The sequence below is a fragment of the Vulpes lagopus genome, chromosome 12 (genome assembly GCF_018345385.1).
Source record: "Vulpes lagopus strain Blue_001 chromosome 12, ASM1834538v1, whole genome shotgun sequence".
Taxonomy (NCBI): domain Eukaryota; kingdom Metazoa; phylum Chordata; class Mammalia; order Carnivora; family Canidae; genus Vulpes; species Vulpes lagopus.
In genome coordinates this window covers 55,898,914-55,913,004 of record NC_054835.1, presented here as the reverse complement: position 1 = coordinate 55,913,004, position 14,091 = coordinate 55,898,914, and the positions used below count along the sequence as shown (strand labels likewise).

Genomic DNA, 14,091 nt, shown 5'->3' with positions numbered 1-14,091 from the left:
CCCTGAGCTCACGACGACCCATCCTATCCTCTAGCTGATTGGAGAAGAGGAAGACGTGAGCGTCTACGACATTGCTGACCATCCTGACTTCCGGTTCCGCACAACTGACATCGTCATCCGCATTGGCAATACTGAGGATGGAGCTCCTCACAAGGAGGATGAGGTAGGGCTGCCTGCCTCCTAGGCAGCATCTGCAGTCCCTGGAGGTGCCACCAGGTGGCTCCAGGAGACAAGACGTGCTGTGCTCTGGGCTCCCCAAGTGCCTCCCCAGTAGGGCAGCTGCCTGACGGCCTCCCCAAGGATTCACCCACCTTCGGGATCAGGCTTCATGTAGCTGGTCCTGAGTGCTGTGGGGGCACAGGAGAGGCTTGGGGAGGTGGCATCTGAGCTGGGCCTTGATGAGCGAGTGGGAAATTGGCTGGGGTCAAGCAGAGGAAGAGAAGGACCAAACATCCCATGGCAGGGACCCCGTTGTAAGAGTGTCAGGAAGCCCAGCGAGAGCTGACTGCTTTGGGTAGGAATGGAATCAGTAGGGGCTTGTGTGCTCGACTGCCCGTTTTGGAACCAGAGGGTCCTACGCTTAAGCTGCTCACCAAGTGTGGCCTCTGGCTGGCACCCACATCCCTTCCCTTCTCGTGGCCTCACCCTTGTCACCCATTGCCAGAGCTCCCTTTTGGCGGTGCTGTGGCCCTCACCCCTTGGAGAGCTGCTCCTTGACCCTGCCCCATTTACCCTGCAGCCGTCAGTTGGCCAGGTGGCCCGCGTGGATGTCAGCAGCAAGGTGGAGGTGGTGTGGGCTGACAACTCAAAGACCATCATTCTGCCCCAGGTGAGCCCTTTGGCAATGCCCAGACCACATGGCTCACAACTGTGGCAGCTGGGCTGGGAGCCTCGGCCTGTCTCCTGTCCCTGCTCAAGGAACAGGAAGACGGGCTCTCAGATCTTCCTAGTGAGGGTCTCTTCTTTTGGGTGTTTGGGTCTCAGGGAGAGCTTGAGAGGGAGGGGTTATTACATGCCAAGCTCTGGGCGGAGGGAGTTAGGAGAACAGAGGGGCAGCCCACTGCTGGCCCATAGTCTTGCCCCACCCAGAAGGTTTATGGGTTTGCCTGCATCCCCGTCTCACTCTGCTAAGAAACATAGGTTACTTCCTATAGAAGGTAGAGCCTTCCCACCAACATTTCTAGGAAAATTTCTCCAGATCAGGAAGAGAAAGGAGAAGAGCTGGCCCTAGTCCCAGCCCCAGCCCCAGCCCCTGCTGGTGGGTTCTGAGCAACAAAGATATTCTCAGTATCATTTCTTTGCCCCCACCCTGTTTGAGCCAATCCTCACATCCCTGCTCCCCTCTCTTGGTCCCTTTATGGGGTGGGGGAGGGAGTGGCTTACTCCTTCATCCGGGCGACCATTCCAGGAATACATGAACAGGATGTGACACAGGCCAGCTCTCCTCAACCTCCCCCTCCTATTGCATGTTCTCAGCTAAACCCCACAGAGGTGGCTGACCTGAATCCTCTGGGGTGGAGCTGGATTTACCACCAGGGGTGGCCAGTATTCATAGAGGCAGAGGAGGCTGGAATGGTCCTTGGCTGCCACTTGGGCCTTTAAGCCCCGCCGCCGGGTGTGGGGTAGGCAGAGGCACCTCCCAGAGTCCCAGGGACCACCTAGCACAGAGAGGCCCAACTGCAGAGTCGAGGATAGGAAAGGGGGAAAGGGCGGAGGGGGCCCGCTGAGGCCTCAGCATAGCCTGTCACCATCAGCTCTGAGCGTCGGGGGCCACCCCGGAGCCCTGCAGAGCCTCTCTGAACTGTGCCCATCTGCCCCCAGCACTTGTACAACATTGAGTCTGAGATTGAGGAATCAGACTATGACTCGGTGGAAGGCAGCACCAGTGGGGCATCCTCGGATGAGTGGGAGGACGACAGTGACAGCTGGGAGACGGACAACGGGCTGGTGGAGGATGAGCACCCCAAGATAGAGGAGCCCCCCATCCCACCTCCTGAGCAGCCAGCAGCCCCCGAGGAGGACAAGGGGGTGGTGATCAGCGAAGAGGCTGCCACGGCCGCCATTCAGGGGGCTGTGGCCATGGCTGCGCCCGTGGCTGGGCTGATGGAGAAGGCTGGCAAGGATGGGCCCCCAAAGAGCTTCCGGGAGTTGAAAGAGGCCATCAAGATCCTGGAGAGCCTCAAGAACATGACTGTGGAGCAGCTTCTGACAGGCTCACCCACCTCCCCCACAGTGGAGCCTGAGAAACCCACTCGGGAGAAGAAGTTTCTAGATGACATTAAGAAACTCCAGGAAAATCTCAAGAAGACTCTGGACAATGTGGCCATTGCGGAGGAGGAGAAGATGGAGGCGATGCCGGATGCTGAACGCAAGGAGGACAAACCCGAGGGGCAGTCCCCCGTGAAGGCCGAGTGGCCCAGCGAGACCCCGGTGCTCTGTCAGCAGTGTGGCGGCAAGCCTGGAGTCACCTTCACCAGTGCCAAGGGCGAGGTCTTCTCGGTGCTGGAGTTTGCGCCCTGTGAGTTCACCTTGCCTGTGCCGGTCCCCTCCCAGCTCCCAGCTGCCGCCTGAGGAGAGGAAAGCATTTCCCTGGTGTGGTCACCAGGGGCGGTGGCTGGGCTCGTGGGTGTGAAGCCTGGGGGCTTATTCGCCCGCCTGGGGGGGTGCTTCCTCTAGGCCACTTCCCCAGGGTGGCAGCTGTCCTTCCAGATAGAGTTCTCGGGTCCTGTCTTTAGGGACTGACCCCTCTTTTCTCCCCTCTAGCAAATCACTCTTTTAAGAAAATTGAGTTCCAGCCTCCAGAAGCCAAGAAGTTCTTCAGCACAGTACGGAAGGAGATGGCACTGCTGGCTACCTCGCTGCCCGATGGCATCATGGTCAAGACTTTTGAAGATAGGATGGCAAGTAGCCTGGCGTGGGCTTGGCATGGGCAGGTGCAGGTGTTCTTGTGTGGGTGCTTGGCACCCAGAGGCGGCCAGCTGTGGGCTCCTGGACCTCCAGGACTGAGCAGCACCTGAGAGGCCTCCCACACCCCTTAATGGGGCAGGAGACAGGCTCTTTCACGTGGGGGGCACACACGTGTCTAGACCGCACAGTGTGTTCTTTTCCCCCTTCTTTACAAGTTATTACCTGAGTGTTGTTCTTTTAAAAGTATCAGAACGTTGCAGAGAAAGCTGAAGTTGCCTTTGACCAATCCTCACCCAGCCCCTACCCTAGGCATCATAATTTTAGGAGTTTTGTGGGTCTCCCTACAGAAGATCTTTAAAAAAAAAAAAAGAAAAAGAAAAAGACAACCTTTTTTTATTTTCTATTTTCGCATTCTCACATGTCAGCATAAACATTTTGTGTGATCTGTTCCACACGAGTAGCCTGTCATTGCACACATCATCCGTAGTTTGCTTTTTTGTCTCTCAATGGGATGATTTTTGAGACCTGTTGATGTTGATGCGTCTTGATCTAGTTCATTCTCTTTTAGCTACAGATTAGTATCCACTCACGTGGCCATGTCCCATTGCGTTTTCCATTCCTCTCTCCATGGCCCGAGCCCAGGGTTGAGTCATGCCACCGGAGGCGGTGTGAGCGCGTCCTCATTCCAGGCACAGGCATGCCCAGTCCATCTGTCACCTCATTTATTCAACACCTCCACCAGGCCCCTGCTGTGTGCCGGGCCTGGTGCGAGACACTGAACTTGAGTCTGACCTGGCCGCAGCCGCAGTCCAGCTCTGGCCAGAGGGGCCAGAGAACAGAACAGGGGTGCTGTTTGCACCTGCCTGGAAACCATGAGGCGGGGCTGGGGTCACCACGGGGTCGGTGCCACTCAGGGTTCATTCATTCCTTTTTTTTCTTTCTTATATTTATTTAAATTCAATCAACATATAGCGTATTACTCGTTTCAGAGATAAAGAGTTCAGTGATTCATCGGTTGTGTACAACACCCAGTGCTCGTTACGTCACATGCCCTCCTTAATGCCCGTCACCCAGTTACCCCATCCCCCCACCCCCTGCTGCTCAGGGTTCTTGGTGACATCTTTGCTTTTGCTTGAGTTTTATTAAAACTTGACAATTCCAACCTGTCTCAGCTCTGCTGAGGAGAGAACAGCATTTTTTCCAGGCCTTACTCGCAGGGACAAATGGCTCAGTGCATTATCTCAAGACTTGCAGGTGGCACTGGGCAGTACTCTGCCCTCGCTGTTTTTACATCACCCAGTGTCACGTGTGTTGCTGTAATAGTGGATGCCACCCCCCACCCCCGATACACAGATTTCAACTGTCTGGGGGCAGTCTCCCTAATGACTTAATGACCCGAGTTTCTTCGGTGGTCTGCCAGCTTTTCCACTGGGGTTCCAGATCCCCTTGTTCCTCTGGTTCCCTAAAAGCAAGTATAGCCTTGCCACCTTGGAATGTTCTTTCATCTTCTGACTAGTTGTAATTGTTGTTGGCCTGAGGGCAGAGGGGGTCAGGGCAGGTGTTTTAAGAAATGAATCTTCAAAGTAATGACTTAATGATAAAAAAACAGTTTGGATGATTCCATTTATACCAGGAGTTAAAAGATGCCGTGTAGGCCCACACAGAAATAGTTCCATTTAGCTTCTCCATAGCTGGTGGCGTCTGGAATCCCAGGGCGCTGTTCTTCCTCCCCCTGATCCACACAGGTGCCGTGTGCAGAAGCCCGCACCGACCTCAGCCTTCCCTCCCTCTAGGACCTTTTCTCAGCCCTGATCAAGGGCCCCACTCGCACCCCCTACGAGGATGGCCTCTACTTGTTTGACATCCAGCTGCCCAACATCTACCCAGCCGTGCCCCCCCACTTTTGCTACCTCTCCCAGTGCAGTGGCCGCCTGAACCCCAACCTGTATGACAACGGGAAGGTGTGTGTCAGCCTCCTGGGCACCTGGATTGGAAAGGTGAGTGTAATGCCAGCACCGTTGGGGTGGGAGGACAGCCTGTCGGGGGTGGGTGTCTGGACAGTCGATCATGCTGTGCGCACATGTGTTTCAGGGGACGGAGAGGTGGACGAGCAAATCCAGCCTTCTCCAGGTGCTCATCTCCATCCAAGGTACGGTGTCGGGGGAGGGCCGGTGGTCAGGAGAGCTGCTGGGGGTGCGGAGACACGGGCCTCTGTCTCCAGCTCCCACCCTGTAGCTCTGGCCGCCCTCCAGGGGTCCTCAGGCCAGCCCTCATGGGCTTCCCACCCCAACGCCCACAGGTCTGATCCTGGTGAATGAACCCTACTACAATGAAGCCGGCTTCGACAGCGACCGGGGCCTGCAGGAGGGGTACGAGAACAGTCGTTGCTACAACGAGATGGCGCTCATCCGTGTGGTCCAGTCCATGACCCAGCTGGTGCGGCGGCCCCCTGAAGTCTTCGAGCAGGAAATCCGGCAGCACTTCCGTACTGGCGGCTGGCGGCTGGTGAGCCGCATCGAGTCCTGGCTGGAAACCCACGCCCTGCTGGAGAGGGCCCACGCGCTGCCCAATGGGATCCCCAAGGACAGCAGCTCCCCGGAGCCGCCTGCTATGGCCGAGCTCTCAGACTACGGCCGAGAAGAACCTGAGGACGGAGGGCTAGCCGCTGGCGAGGCCTCCCAGGGCTCAGACTCGGAGGGCGGCGCCCAGGGCCCGGCCTCAGCTAGCAGGGACCGCACAGACCAGACTTCGGAGGCAGCGCCTGACACCCCGGTGCCACCCAGTGTCAAACCAAAGAAGCGGAGAAAGAGCTACCGGAGCTTCTTGCCTGAGAAGAGTGGCTACCCTGACATCGGCTTCCCTCTCTTCCCACTTTCTAAGGGTTTCATCAAGAGCATCCGGGGTGTCCTGACGCAGTTCCGGGCCGCTCTGCTAGAGGCGGGCATGCCTGAGAGCGCGGAGGACAAGTAGCCGCCACCCTGGAGGAAGGAATGTCACGTGGGGAGAGGCCAGCTGCTGCCCGCTCACTCCCTCCCCCGGAATCGCCCGTCTTCCCGTTTTCTCCTCTGTCCCCGATGCAAAAGCCCCTCATTGCCCTCTCCCCAAGGTGAGTTTGATGCTGAAGTGCAAGGAGTTTCTTGAGATGCTGCCGTTTCTTCCCCCGAAGCAATCTTTTGACAGGCCGGTCCCCTGTGGCAAAGAGAATCTGGAACCTGCTGCTGGTCTTTCCATTTGTCACCCAGGCAGAGCGTCCCGGCACTTGCTTCCTGGCCGTGCCCATCTTGGGTCGGAGGTGCGGGGTTCCGAGGGCCTGCCTCGGGGGCTGTCTGTGGGCCCGCACAGCCCAGCAGCAGAGCGAGCGGATATGCGTGCATGAAGCGTGGGCGGCTCCAGCGCTTCCCCCAGTCCCTTTCCACCCTCTTCAGTGCCCCTGGAGCTTCCCTGGCCCCGGGCCCCGGGCCCCCCTGCTGCCATCACCACCAGGTCCTTCCTCGTCCCCCAGCTGGGGAGTTGTAGCTGCTGTCACCAACTCCTGGCTCCGCTCTGGACTGTGTACCACAGGACAACCCTCAGGCCTGTTGAACTTGCTCTCTAAGAGAGGTTGGGACCGGGCTGGGTTCAGGGGGACACCCGGGAGGGGTGGCGGCCTTCACAGGTGACACGGAATGAGAACCAGGGAGCTGCTGGAAAAAACAGCGGTAGGTGCCTTGCTCTGGCGTCCCAGGTGGCTGGCGGATGGCAGTGTTGGGCCTCCGCGGGGCCGCTCCCTGCCCAACCCCACCCCAGGGCCCCAGGAGGCGGAGGCGCGGCAGAACAAGGCCAGAGCCAGTGCTCGGGCCTCTCCCGCACTCTGCCCTCCCGCTATCACATGCTGAGCCTGGGAGGTGGCCCCTAGCTCGCGGAACACAGAAGGAAAGAGCCAGCCCCCACTCACGGTCTCCTGTCGCTTACAGACTCTGCGGGCTCAATCCGGGGAGAGAGAGGTGGCCCACGGGGGTTCTCCTCCCTCACAGAGACAGGCCCAGAGGTTTACAAGTTTTCTAAGCTTTTGATAATGTGAAGCTCCAGGTTAAGAGGATGCTGTTGAGCACATTGCAGCTATGTAATTTTTGGTGTATGTATGTAATATTTAAGGTTGAAAGAAAATAAATCTCAAAAGCAAAGATATTAACTCTTATTAGAAAAAAAAAGACAAAAAAAAAAAAAAAAAGAAGCCAAAGCATGATGCGTCTTGTCCGCCTTAAGCCGGCTCCACACCTGTGCTGTGCCACAAGCACCCAGCGGGCAGCAGCCGCGGGGAAGGACGGGGCCGCGCCGCAGGCCGCGGCTCTTAGAGCCCTGAGTCGGTATCTTGTTTGAGAAACATCCAGAGTGACTGGTGGGGCTGTGCTTCCCAGTGCGTTGTTCATGTGGAGATGTGAATGCCTACTGCTTAAGATATCTGTATAAAGTGCTGTGTGATTAAACTTTTTTTTTTACTTGCATTTTTTTTTTTTGTTTGGCTCATTACAATGTACAAAAAAGACAAGGTGGCACCATTAAACCTGCCTCTGCCATTCATCTGGGCTCTGTCGCCTTTCTTCCCCTCTGGGGCACCTCACACGTCCCTCCCCAGGGGAAGGCAAGACCAGTTGCCAGGAAGGTTCACGGCGGCGGTGCCCAGGCCTCTGACTGACCAGTTTGGCCAGGTCAGCACCTTCCAGCCTCTGGGGGAGCCGACATCCAAGCACCCGGCCTGGGCTTTAAGTCAAAATGATTACCAGTTTGGGGGCCTGGTGATCTGCCCCGCTCTTCTGCTTCTTTCTAACTTGTGCCCCACAGGGGCCTGTCAGCGTAGGGTAGAGGAGGCTGGGGGAGCCCTGGAGCCCCCCTGGAGGAATAGAGGACTTCTTTCCAACCGCCTGCCATTTTGACTGTTGCTCCTTGCTAATCTCCCTAATGCTCCCAAACTCTGTCCTTTTCCCTCTTCACGGAGACTAGCTGGCTGTGTGGTCCTGGCTAAGACATTCTAGCTCTGAGTTTGTCTTCCACATGGGGCTGGGCAGTTGGTTGAGCTCCCTGGCTTCTCCCAGGCCAAAAGTGGTATAATCACTGGGGCAGGACCCTAACTCCTGCCCAAAAAGAAGCCTAGATTAGCCCTGATCTTGTGCCCACCACCAAAATGACACTTACCAGGAGTCACGACTATGCACTGCCAATCCACTGCCCACCACTGGGCATTAAGTTCTAGAGCCCTGGCAGGAGCAAGACCCCATTCCTGCCCCAACACCCAGGATAAGACCAGGAGGCTGGGAATGTCACTTTATTTGTATTTAATTCATGGGGTTGGGCTCCCAGAAACAAAATGGGAGTGGCTTCTGTAGGCAGGGAGGCCCAACCAGCTGGGCTCCCGGCCCAGAGCCTCATGCTGGCCTTTGGTAGGCAGAGCCTGCCCTCCCAAAGCACAGCCTCTACCTTCCCACCGTCTTCAGGGGTCCTCCTCCTCCCTGGCACATGAGCTGCGGACAGGCCCTCCAGTCCTGGCGGAAGGGTGGAGAGGGTCCTGCCAGAGTTGACCAAGGAGGCTAAAGCACGGCAAGGCCCACAGAGTCACAAGGGCTCTTCTGGAGATGGTCCCTGGGGAGGCTTCTGGCTGGCTGGGGGATCCATGCAGCCACTGACCATCCAGAGGTAGTCTGGGTGCACCTGGCCCTGCACAGCCTCACTGACCATCAGCTCCCCGTCCACAGCAAACACCCCCTTCCCATCCTTGGGCTCCAGGCGGAAGGCAACCACAGGCACATATACCAGGTAGGGACAGTCATACTCCATGTGCCTGCCCTTCTCCATGGCCAGGAAGAGGCGCAGCAGCATGGCCCGAGACACACCCGCCCGCACGTAGAACAGGTGCATAGTGCCAGCCGGGCATCGGCCCATGGGGGCAGCAAACATCTCGCTGCCCAGGTGTGAGTGCAGCAGGGCCAGCACCAGCACGAAGTCCTGCTCTGGTACCACCGTCCAGTGTGAGGGCACTGGCTCCTCCAGGGGTACGAGGTGCATATCTGTAGGACCCTGCTGGTCCTGCCGGTCCACAGCAGGGGAGGTGGGCATCTGGGAGGCCACCCTTTCCACGGGGAGGTAGGCCAGTGTGCCCTGGTAGACACGCAGGGCCGCCAGGCGCAGGAAGGTGCCCAGAGTGAAGCGCATCTCCCCTAGACTCCGAAACTTCTCGCTCTCCAGATCCACGTCAGCAATGAAGCCCCAAGCCAGGCTAAGCACGGAGAAGAGGCGCGTCCCGGAGGCTGTCTGCAGTGACAGCAGGTTCATGGGTGCCAGCAGCCGGCGGCACAGCAGCAGCGTGCAGTTGGTCAAGAGGTCCTCATTAGTCACCTGCTCGTAGCTGCAGGGGAGAAAGGTCAGATGATGCAGGGCAGGAGGCCTCACGCGTGCTCCTCGCTCCTCTGCCCGAGGACGTGAAGCGGGCAAAGGAACTCTGCGTCCCTAGGGCACTGGGGGGAATGACAGATGGCGCAGGAGGAGGTAGCCGCTGGTCACCCAGGGAGGGCCCCAGAACTGAGGGTGGAGGCTCCAGGAGAGAGGAAATAGACGTTATGCCATATATGGGAACTTAGAAAACCTGGTGGGAGGGTGGCACTGAGGGAAACGGGTCCACTCTGGCCCTGGGCTCTCACCCGGCATAATGGTTCAGAGAAGCTGCCAGCGCGTTACCAGAGCCGGCCGGGAGGCTGCACAGGGGCTTCCGGATGGCAGTCTCCCAGTCGGGCCGCTCCATGAGCCCGTTCACCACCTGTGGGAGCAGGGGGGGGCGCTCAGCCTGAGCAGCACGCCCCCCCCCAGCCCCTCGGGGCAGGCCTCACCTCATGCATCAGCCCGTCTCCGGACATGACCACCAGCGCATCCCAGCGCCCCAGCTCCTCCCCGCGCACCAGCTCCCGAGCGTGGTTCCGCCGCTCTGCGGAGAGACAGGGTGGCCACGGGGGTCCAGGGGGGCCGGGGGGGGGGGGGCTGCTCCCGCAACGCCCCGGGAGGCACTCACCAGTGAGCATCAGCGTGAAGGAGATCTCGGCCTGCGCCAGCAGGGGCTGCACGTGGCTGCGGAAGAGCTGCAGCGCCTTGCCCTTGCCTCCGCGCGGGTTCACCAGGATCAGCACGCGGCAGGGCTGGGGGAGCAGGCTGCGCGCGCCGCCCGCTGCAAAACAAGCCCCACGGGGCCGCGTCCCCAACCGGCCACTAGGGGGCCGCGGCTCACAGCGGGGGCGCCGGGGTGGAAACGGGGGCCTGAAATCCCCGGGCGGTGGAGCCAACAGAGCCTGGCAGGAGGCCCCGGCGTCCTGGGGGCCGGGGGGGGGCAGGACACCCCGGTCCTCGGCTAGGGGCGGACCGGCTTCTGGCCCCGTCGGGGTAAGCGCTCCGCTTGCCCTCCGCCCCTCTCCTTCCCCGGCTGACGCGGGCCGTTCTTCCTGGCAAGGGAGGAAGAGAAGCCCGCCCCCCGCAGCCCCTGCCCCCCGGGGCCCCACGAACCTGAGTCCATAACCTCGACCCGCGGCTCGCGCGGCCGGGGCGTCCCCAGCGCTGTCGGGGAGCTGCGCGCGGCGGCGGCGGCGGCCCCTGCCTTCAGCTCCTTATCGGGGCTGCCCAGGCGCGCGTCGCGGTGCCGGCCGAGGGGCTCGCCCTCCCCGCCCGGAGCCGGGGCCGCGGGGGCGCCCGCGTCATCCCCTGCGGCTGCGGGATCTGAGGGAGAGGAGACAGCGCTGGCGCAGCCCCGAGCGGCCCGCGGCGGCGGGGGGCGCCCGGCTGTACCGGCGGACGGGGCGCGGGGAGCCGCGCGCTCGGGCATCGCCCCCCCCGGGTGCAGAGCCGCGGTCTGGCGTCCGCGGGGCGCTCCCGGCCCGGCCCGAGCCCCCCCCCCCCCGGCAGAGCGGAGGGTCAGGTCCCGGGGGCTCCCTCTCGGCGGCGTCGGGTCCCGGCCCGACGAGGAGGCAGAGCCCCGTGGCTCCTCGCCGCCCCGGGGCCGCCGGGGGCACAGGGGTCCCGCGGCGTAAAAACGCCAGAACGTGAGCGGACATCGCGGGGCTCGAAGCGGCCGGAGCCGCCGGGACGCGCGCCTCGCCCGTGGGAGCAGCGCGGGGGCCCGCGGGGGCTGAGCCGAGCCCGCCGCCGCCGCCGCCTCCCGCGCCGGGCGCAGAGGGGGCGCCCGGGGGCCGCGAGCGGCGAGGAGCGCGGGCGGGCGGCCCTACCCAGTCGGTCCGGTTTGCTGGGGAGGCGCCACCTCCGTGCCGGCAGCGGCCGAGGGCGGACTGGGCTCGGCCCGGCCCCGGCTGAGCGACGACCCGAGCGCCGCAGTCGCGCTGGCTGCGCGGCCTCCCCGCTCCGGCCTCAAACTTTTAGCTCAACTTCGCCGCCAGGCGCCGCGGCGCGGGGAGGGAGGGCGCCGAGCCTCTGCGCGCGGCCTGGCCACACCCCGCGCTCCCCGCGCTCCCCGCGCTCGGGGGTGGAACCGGCGCCTGGCGCGGCCTGGGCCTGCCCGCCCCCAGCCTCACGGCGCCGCCTCCCGCCCGGTCAGCGCCCGCGGCCCGGCCCCGCGGCCGGAGAGAAGGCGGCGCCGCGCGGGGCGGGAGTCCCGGGCGCGCAGGGGGGACGCGAACTCGCCGCGGCGCCCCGGGCCGGAGCGGCCCCTCGGCTGTCCCCGGACGCCGCCACCTCCGGCCGCGGGGGCTTCCCCCGTCGCGCGCTGCGCCCCGTCCACTGGGGCCCGCGGCCCAGACCCCTCGGGGCCCCGCGCCCCGCGCCCAGGCGACTCGCGTGCCGCCCGCTTTGGCTCCTGGCCGGCAGCCTCGCCGCGCAGCCTCCGGAGCCGGGGCAGCCGGGCGTCCTCCCACCCGCCGGCGTGGGGCGCAGGCGGCCGCGGCCGGAGGAGGGGGCCTGGTCAAGACCCATAAAAGTTGGATCTTTCCCCAGAGGAAACCACCGAGGCTCACCTGGGCGAGAGGCCACCCCGCAGCGGGCGACCCAGGCCCGCGCCCCTCGCCCGCGGGAGGGGGCCCGGCGGTGTGACCGAGGTCCGGGGGCCCGCTCGGGATCCGAGGGCCACACACGGGGGAGCGGCCCCGCCGCCTCCTCTGGCTCGGCGGGAGGCTGCGAGCGCCCCGGGAGCCCTCGCTTCGACGGAGGCACACGGGGGCGCGCTGTGATATACGTGTCGTGGGCAAGGGTCTGACCTGAACGCGTCCGCCACCAGCGAGCTAAGTCCCTGGGGGGTTGTTTGCGGAGACCCGGAGGAGGACGTCGCCGCGGCCGACTAGGCGCCCTGACCAGGTGCGGCCAAAGTTAGGGGAGGCCTCACCCGGGTCGGGCCCAGGCCACACCTGCAGCCCCCGCCCCCCGCCTCGCTCTCCCCAGCGCCCCCGGGGATCGGGAAGACGCAGGTCCCGCGGCGCCCGTCACTCGGGCACGCCTCCGAGGGGTCCCTTCCGGGGGGCGCGGCAGCCCGGCCCCGCTTCCCAGCACCTGGGGGGCGGAGCCCGAGGTCCCCCGCGGGGAGGGACGCGCGTCGCAGCGGTGCGCGCCCCCGCCTGGCGCGGCCCCCGGGAGGCCCCGGCCGGCCCCGAGCGCCCCGAGCCCGTTCCGGGAAGGTGACTCAGCGACGCGCCCCGGGCTCGAGAAACTCCGCAGGACTAAGAGCCGGGGGCAAGGAGCCGGGGCGTCCTGGACCCCCCACCCCCTCTCCCCGGGAACCCGAACCCGGGGGACCGCTGCGCTGCAGCCGCAGTGCCGTGGTCACGCGACGCGGGGACGAGCGGCGGCGGCGGCGGAGGAGGAGGAGGAGGAGGAGGAGGAGGAGGGGGCGGCGGCGGCTCGGTGCGGGAGCCAGAGGGCCAGGGCCAGCCCGCCTCCCCCTCCTCCCCCGCCTCGTCCTCCTCCCCTCCTCCCCTCCCCCCGTCCCCTCCAGTGAAGGCTACGGTCGAAGCCTGGATTAGGCGCCGCCAAAACGCGGGGCTCGGGCGGGTGCTCCCCGAGATCGCAGCCTGGGAGCGAGGTGCCTGCGGAGGCCGGGGCAGCCTCCCCCTCTCCCCCGCTCGGGAGGGCACTTCATTCAGGCCTGAGGAGCCGCTGCGTTAAACCTTGGAACCTGGTGGAAACTGAGGCACAGGGAAGGGAAGACCTGGCGGTGCAGGAGTCCGTGGTGAGAAAGCTCGCCCGCTGCAGGGTCCCTCTCTTCCTCCCGAGCGCCCCAGGCTGGAGCCCCCGGGGTGGCAGGGCCGGGCGGGGGCGGGGTTGACCAGAACCCAGGCGGGCGAGGGGCGGGGAGGCGGGGGTGGGGGGTGAGGGGGGCCTGCTGGGTTCTTGCTCAGGCCTCCGGGGGCTCAGTGGGAGGGAGGTGGGGGGCAGAGCCCTCTGGCCCCGGTTCCAGTCCGCACAATGGTTCCTCTGTCCTCCCAGCCGCCTCTTGCCCTGCCCCCCTCACCTCCACGGTCTCTGCTCTGCCCCCCTCATTCTTGTCATTAACCGCCCTGTTCCGGGCTCCCTCTCTCCAGGCCCGCGCTGACCTCCAGCCTGTCTCTAAAGTACCGCATCTGCCTCCAGAAACTGGCCCATCAGCATCCCGGCCAGGGGAAACAGGATGGGCCAAAAACAAGATGCTGTGGCCCTTTGACAGTTGGGGGAACCCAAACCCTGGGAAGTGAAGGTTCTTGCAAATGCTTAGCACCAGGTCCCAGCAGAGCTGAGAAGCAAACGCAGGAGTCCTGCCCCAGCCTGGAAGACTGAGGCCACCCCAGGCTTCTCGCACATGTTTGATTGAGTATCCGCCAACCTGGTAGGTCGCTTGCCACAGAGCTGCCCCAACGTCCGGGCTGTGCAGGGTGTCCCAGAGAAAAGAGGAAACACCTTAAAGCCCTCTCCAGACTTCCTCCCCCAAGTCCTGATTCAGCAGGGCCCACCACGCCGCGAGGCCCACCATGAGCCTGGCTTCAGGCTCGATCCCACCTGATTGCCACTCAGGCTCACAGGTGAAAGAGACTGGTTTTCCCAGCCCCCCTTCCTCCTCGTGGGGAGCCCCCCGCCACCAGGGAGACACACCTGAGAGCCCCTTCTCTCCTGCTTCAGAGAAAGAAAGCAGGAATTGACTGGGCCTGGCTCCAGCTTTCTGGAAGATTGGAGCCAAGGCCGCCAGATGGCAAATGA

The 14,091-nt window shown here is 63.2% G+C and overlaps 2 protein-coding genes across 4 annotated transcripts in view; one reads left to right on the top strand and one right to left on the bottom strand.

Annotated features, from left to right (window-relative positions):
* The window catches only part of UBE2O (ubiquitin conjugating enzyme E2 O), a 55,665-nt gene extending 48,198 nt beyond the window's left edge, over positions 1-7,467 (top strand). For both annotated transcript variants that reach the window (XM_041724930.1, XM_041724929.1), the window contains exons 12-18: positions 35-163; positions 740-829; positions 1,822-2,518; positions 2,764-2,900; positions 4,701-4,904; positions 4,999-5,056; positions 5,207-7,467. In XM_041724930.1, the coding sequence (XP_041580864.1) occupies positions 35-163; positions 740-829; positions 1,822-2,518; positions 2,764-2,900; positions 4,701-4,904; positions 4,999-5,056; positions 5,207-5,877 (1,986 nt within the window). In that variant the 3' untranslated portion in view covers positions 5,878-7,467. The remainder of the gene's footprint in view (positions 1-34; positions 164-739; positions 830-1,821; positions 2,519-2,763; positions 2,901-4,700; positions 4,905-4,998; positions 5,057-5,206) is intronic.
* Positions 7,468-8,193: 726 nt separating this feature from the next.
* SPHK1 (sphingosine kinase 1) lies at positions 8,194-12,266 on the bottom strand. 2 transcript variants are annotated; one of them, XM_041727091.1, is made up of 6 exons: positions 12,126-12,266; positions 10,429-10,638; positions 9,944-10,096; positions 9,765-9,859; positions 9,579-9,694; positions 8,194-9,286 (listed from the first exon to the last, which is right to left on the bottom strand). In XM_041727091.1, exons 2-6 carry the CDS (start codon positions 10,436-10,438, stop codon positions 8,497-8,499), a joined length of 1,164 nt encoding a protein of 387 aa, XP_041583025.1. In that variant the 5' UTR covers positions 10,439-10,638; positions 12,126-12,266; the 3' UTR covers positions 8,194-8,496. The 2 variants fall into 2 exon arrangements, with proteins under 2 accessions (XP_041583025.1, XP_041583024.1); XM_041727090.1 differs by lacking the exon at positions 12,126-12,266 and having other exon boundaries at positions 10,429-11,058.
* Positions 12,267-14,091: the final 1,825 nt, after the last annotated feature.

Coding starts and splice junctions, on each gene's coding strand:
- SPHK1 (XM_041727090.1), bottom strand. CDS start 10,744: ATGCCCGAGCGCGCGGCTCCCCGCGCCCCGTCCGCCGGTACAGCCGGG. Junction 10,097..10,428: donor GGTCGAGGTTATGGACTCAG/GTTCGTGGGGCC, acceptor CTTGTTTTGCAG/CGGGCGGCGCGCGCAGCCTG. Junction 9,287..9,578: donor TCTCTGAACCATTATGCCGG/GTGAGAGCCCAG, acceptor TCTCCCCTGCAG/CTACGAGCAGGTGACTAATG.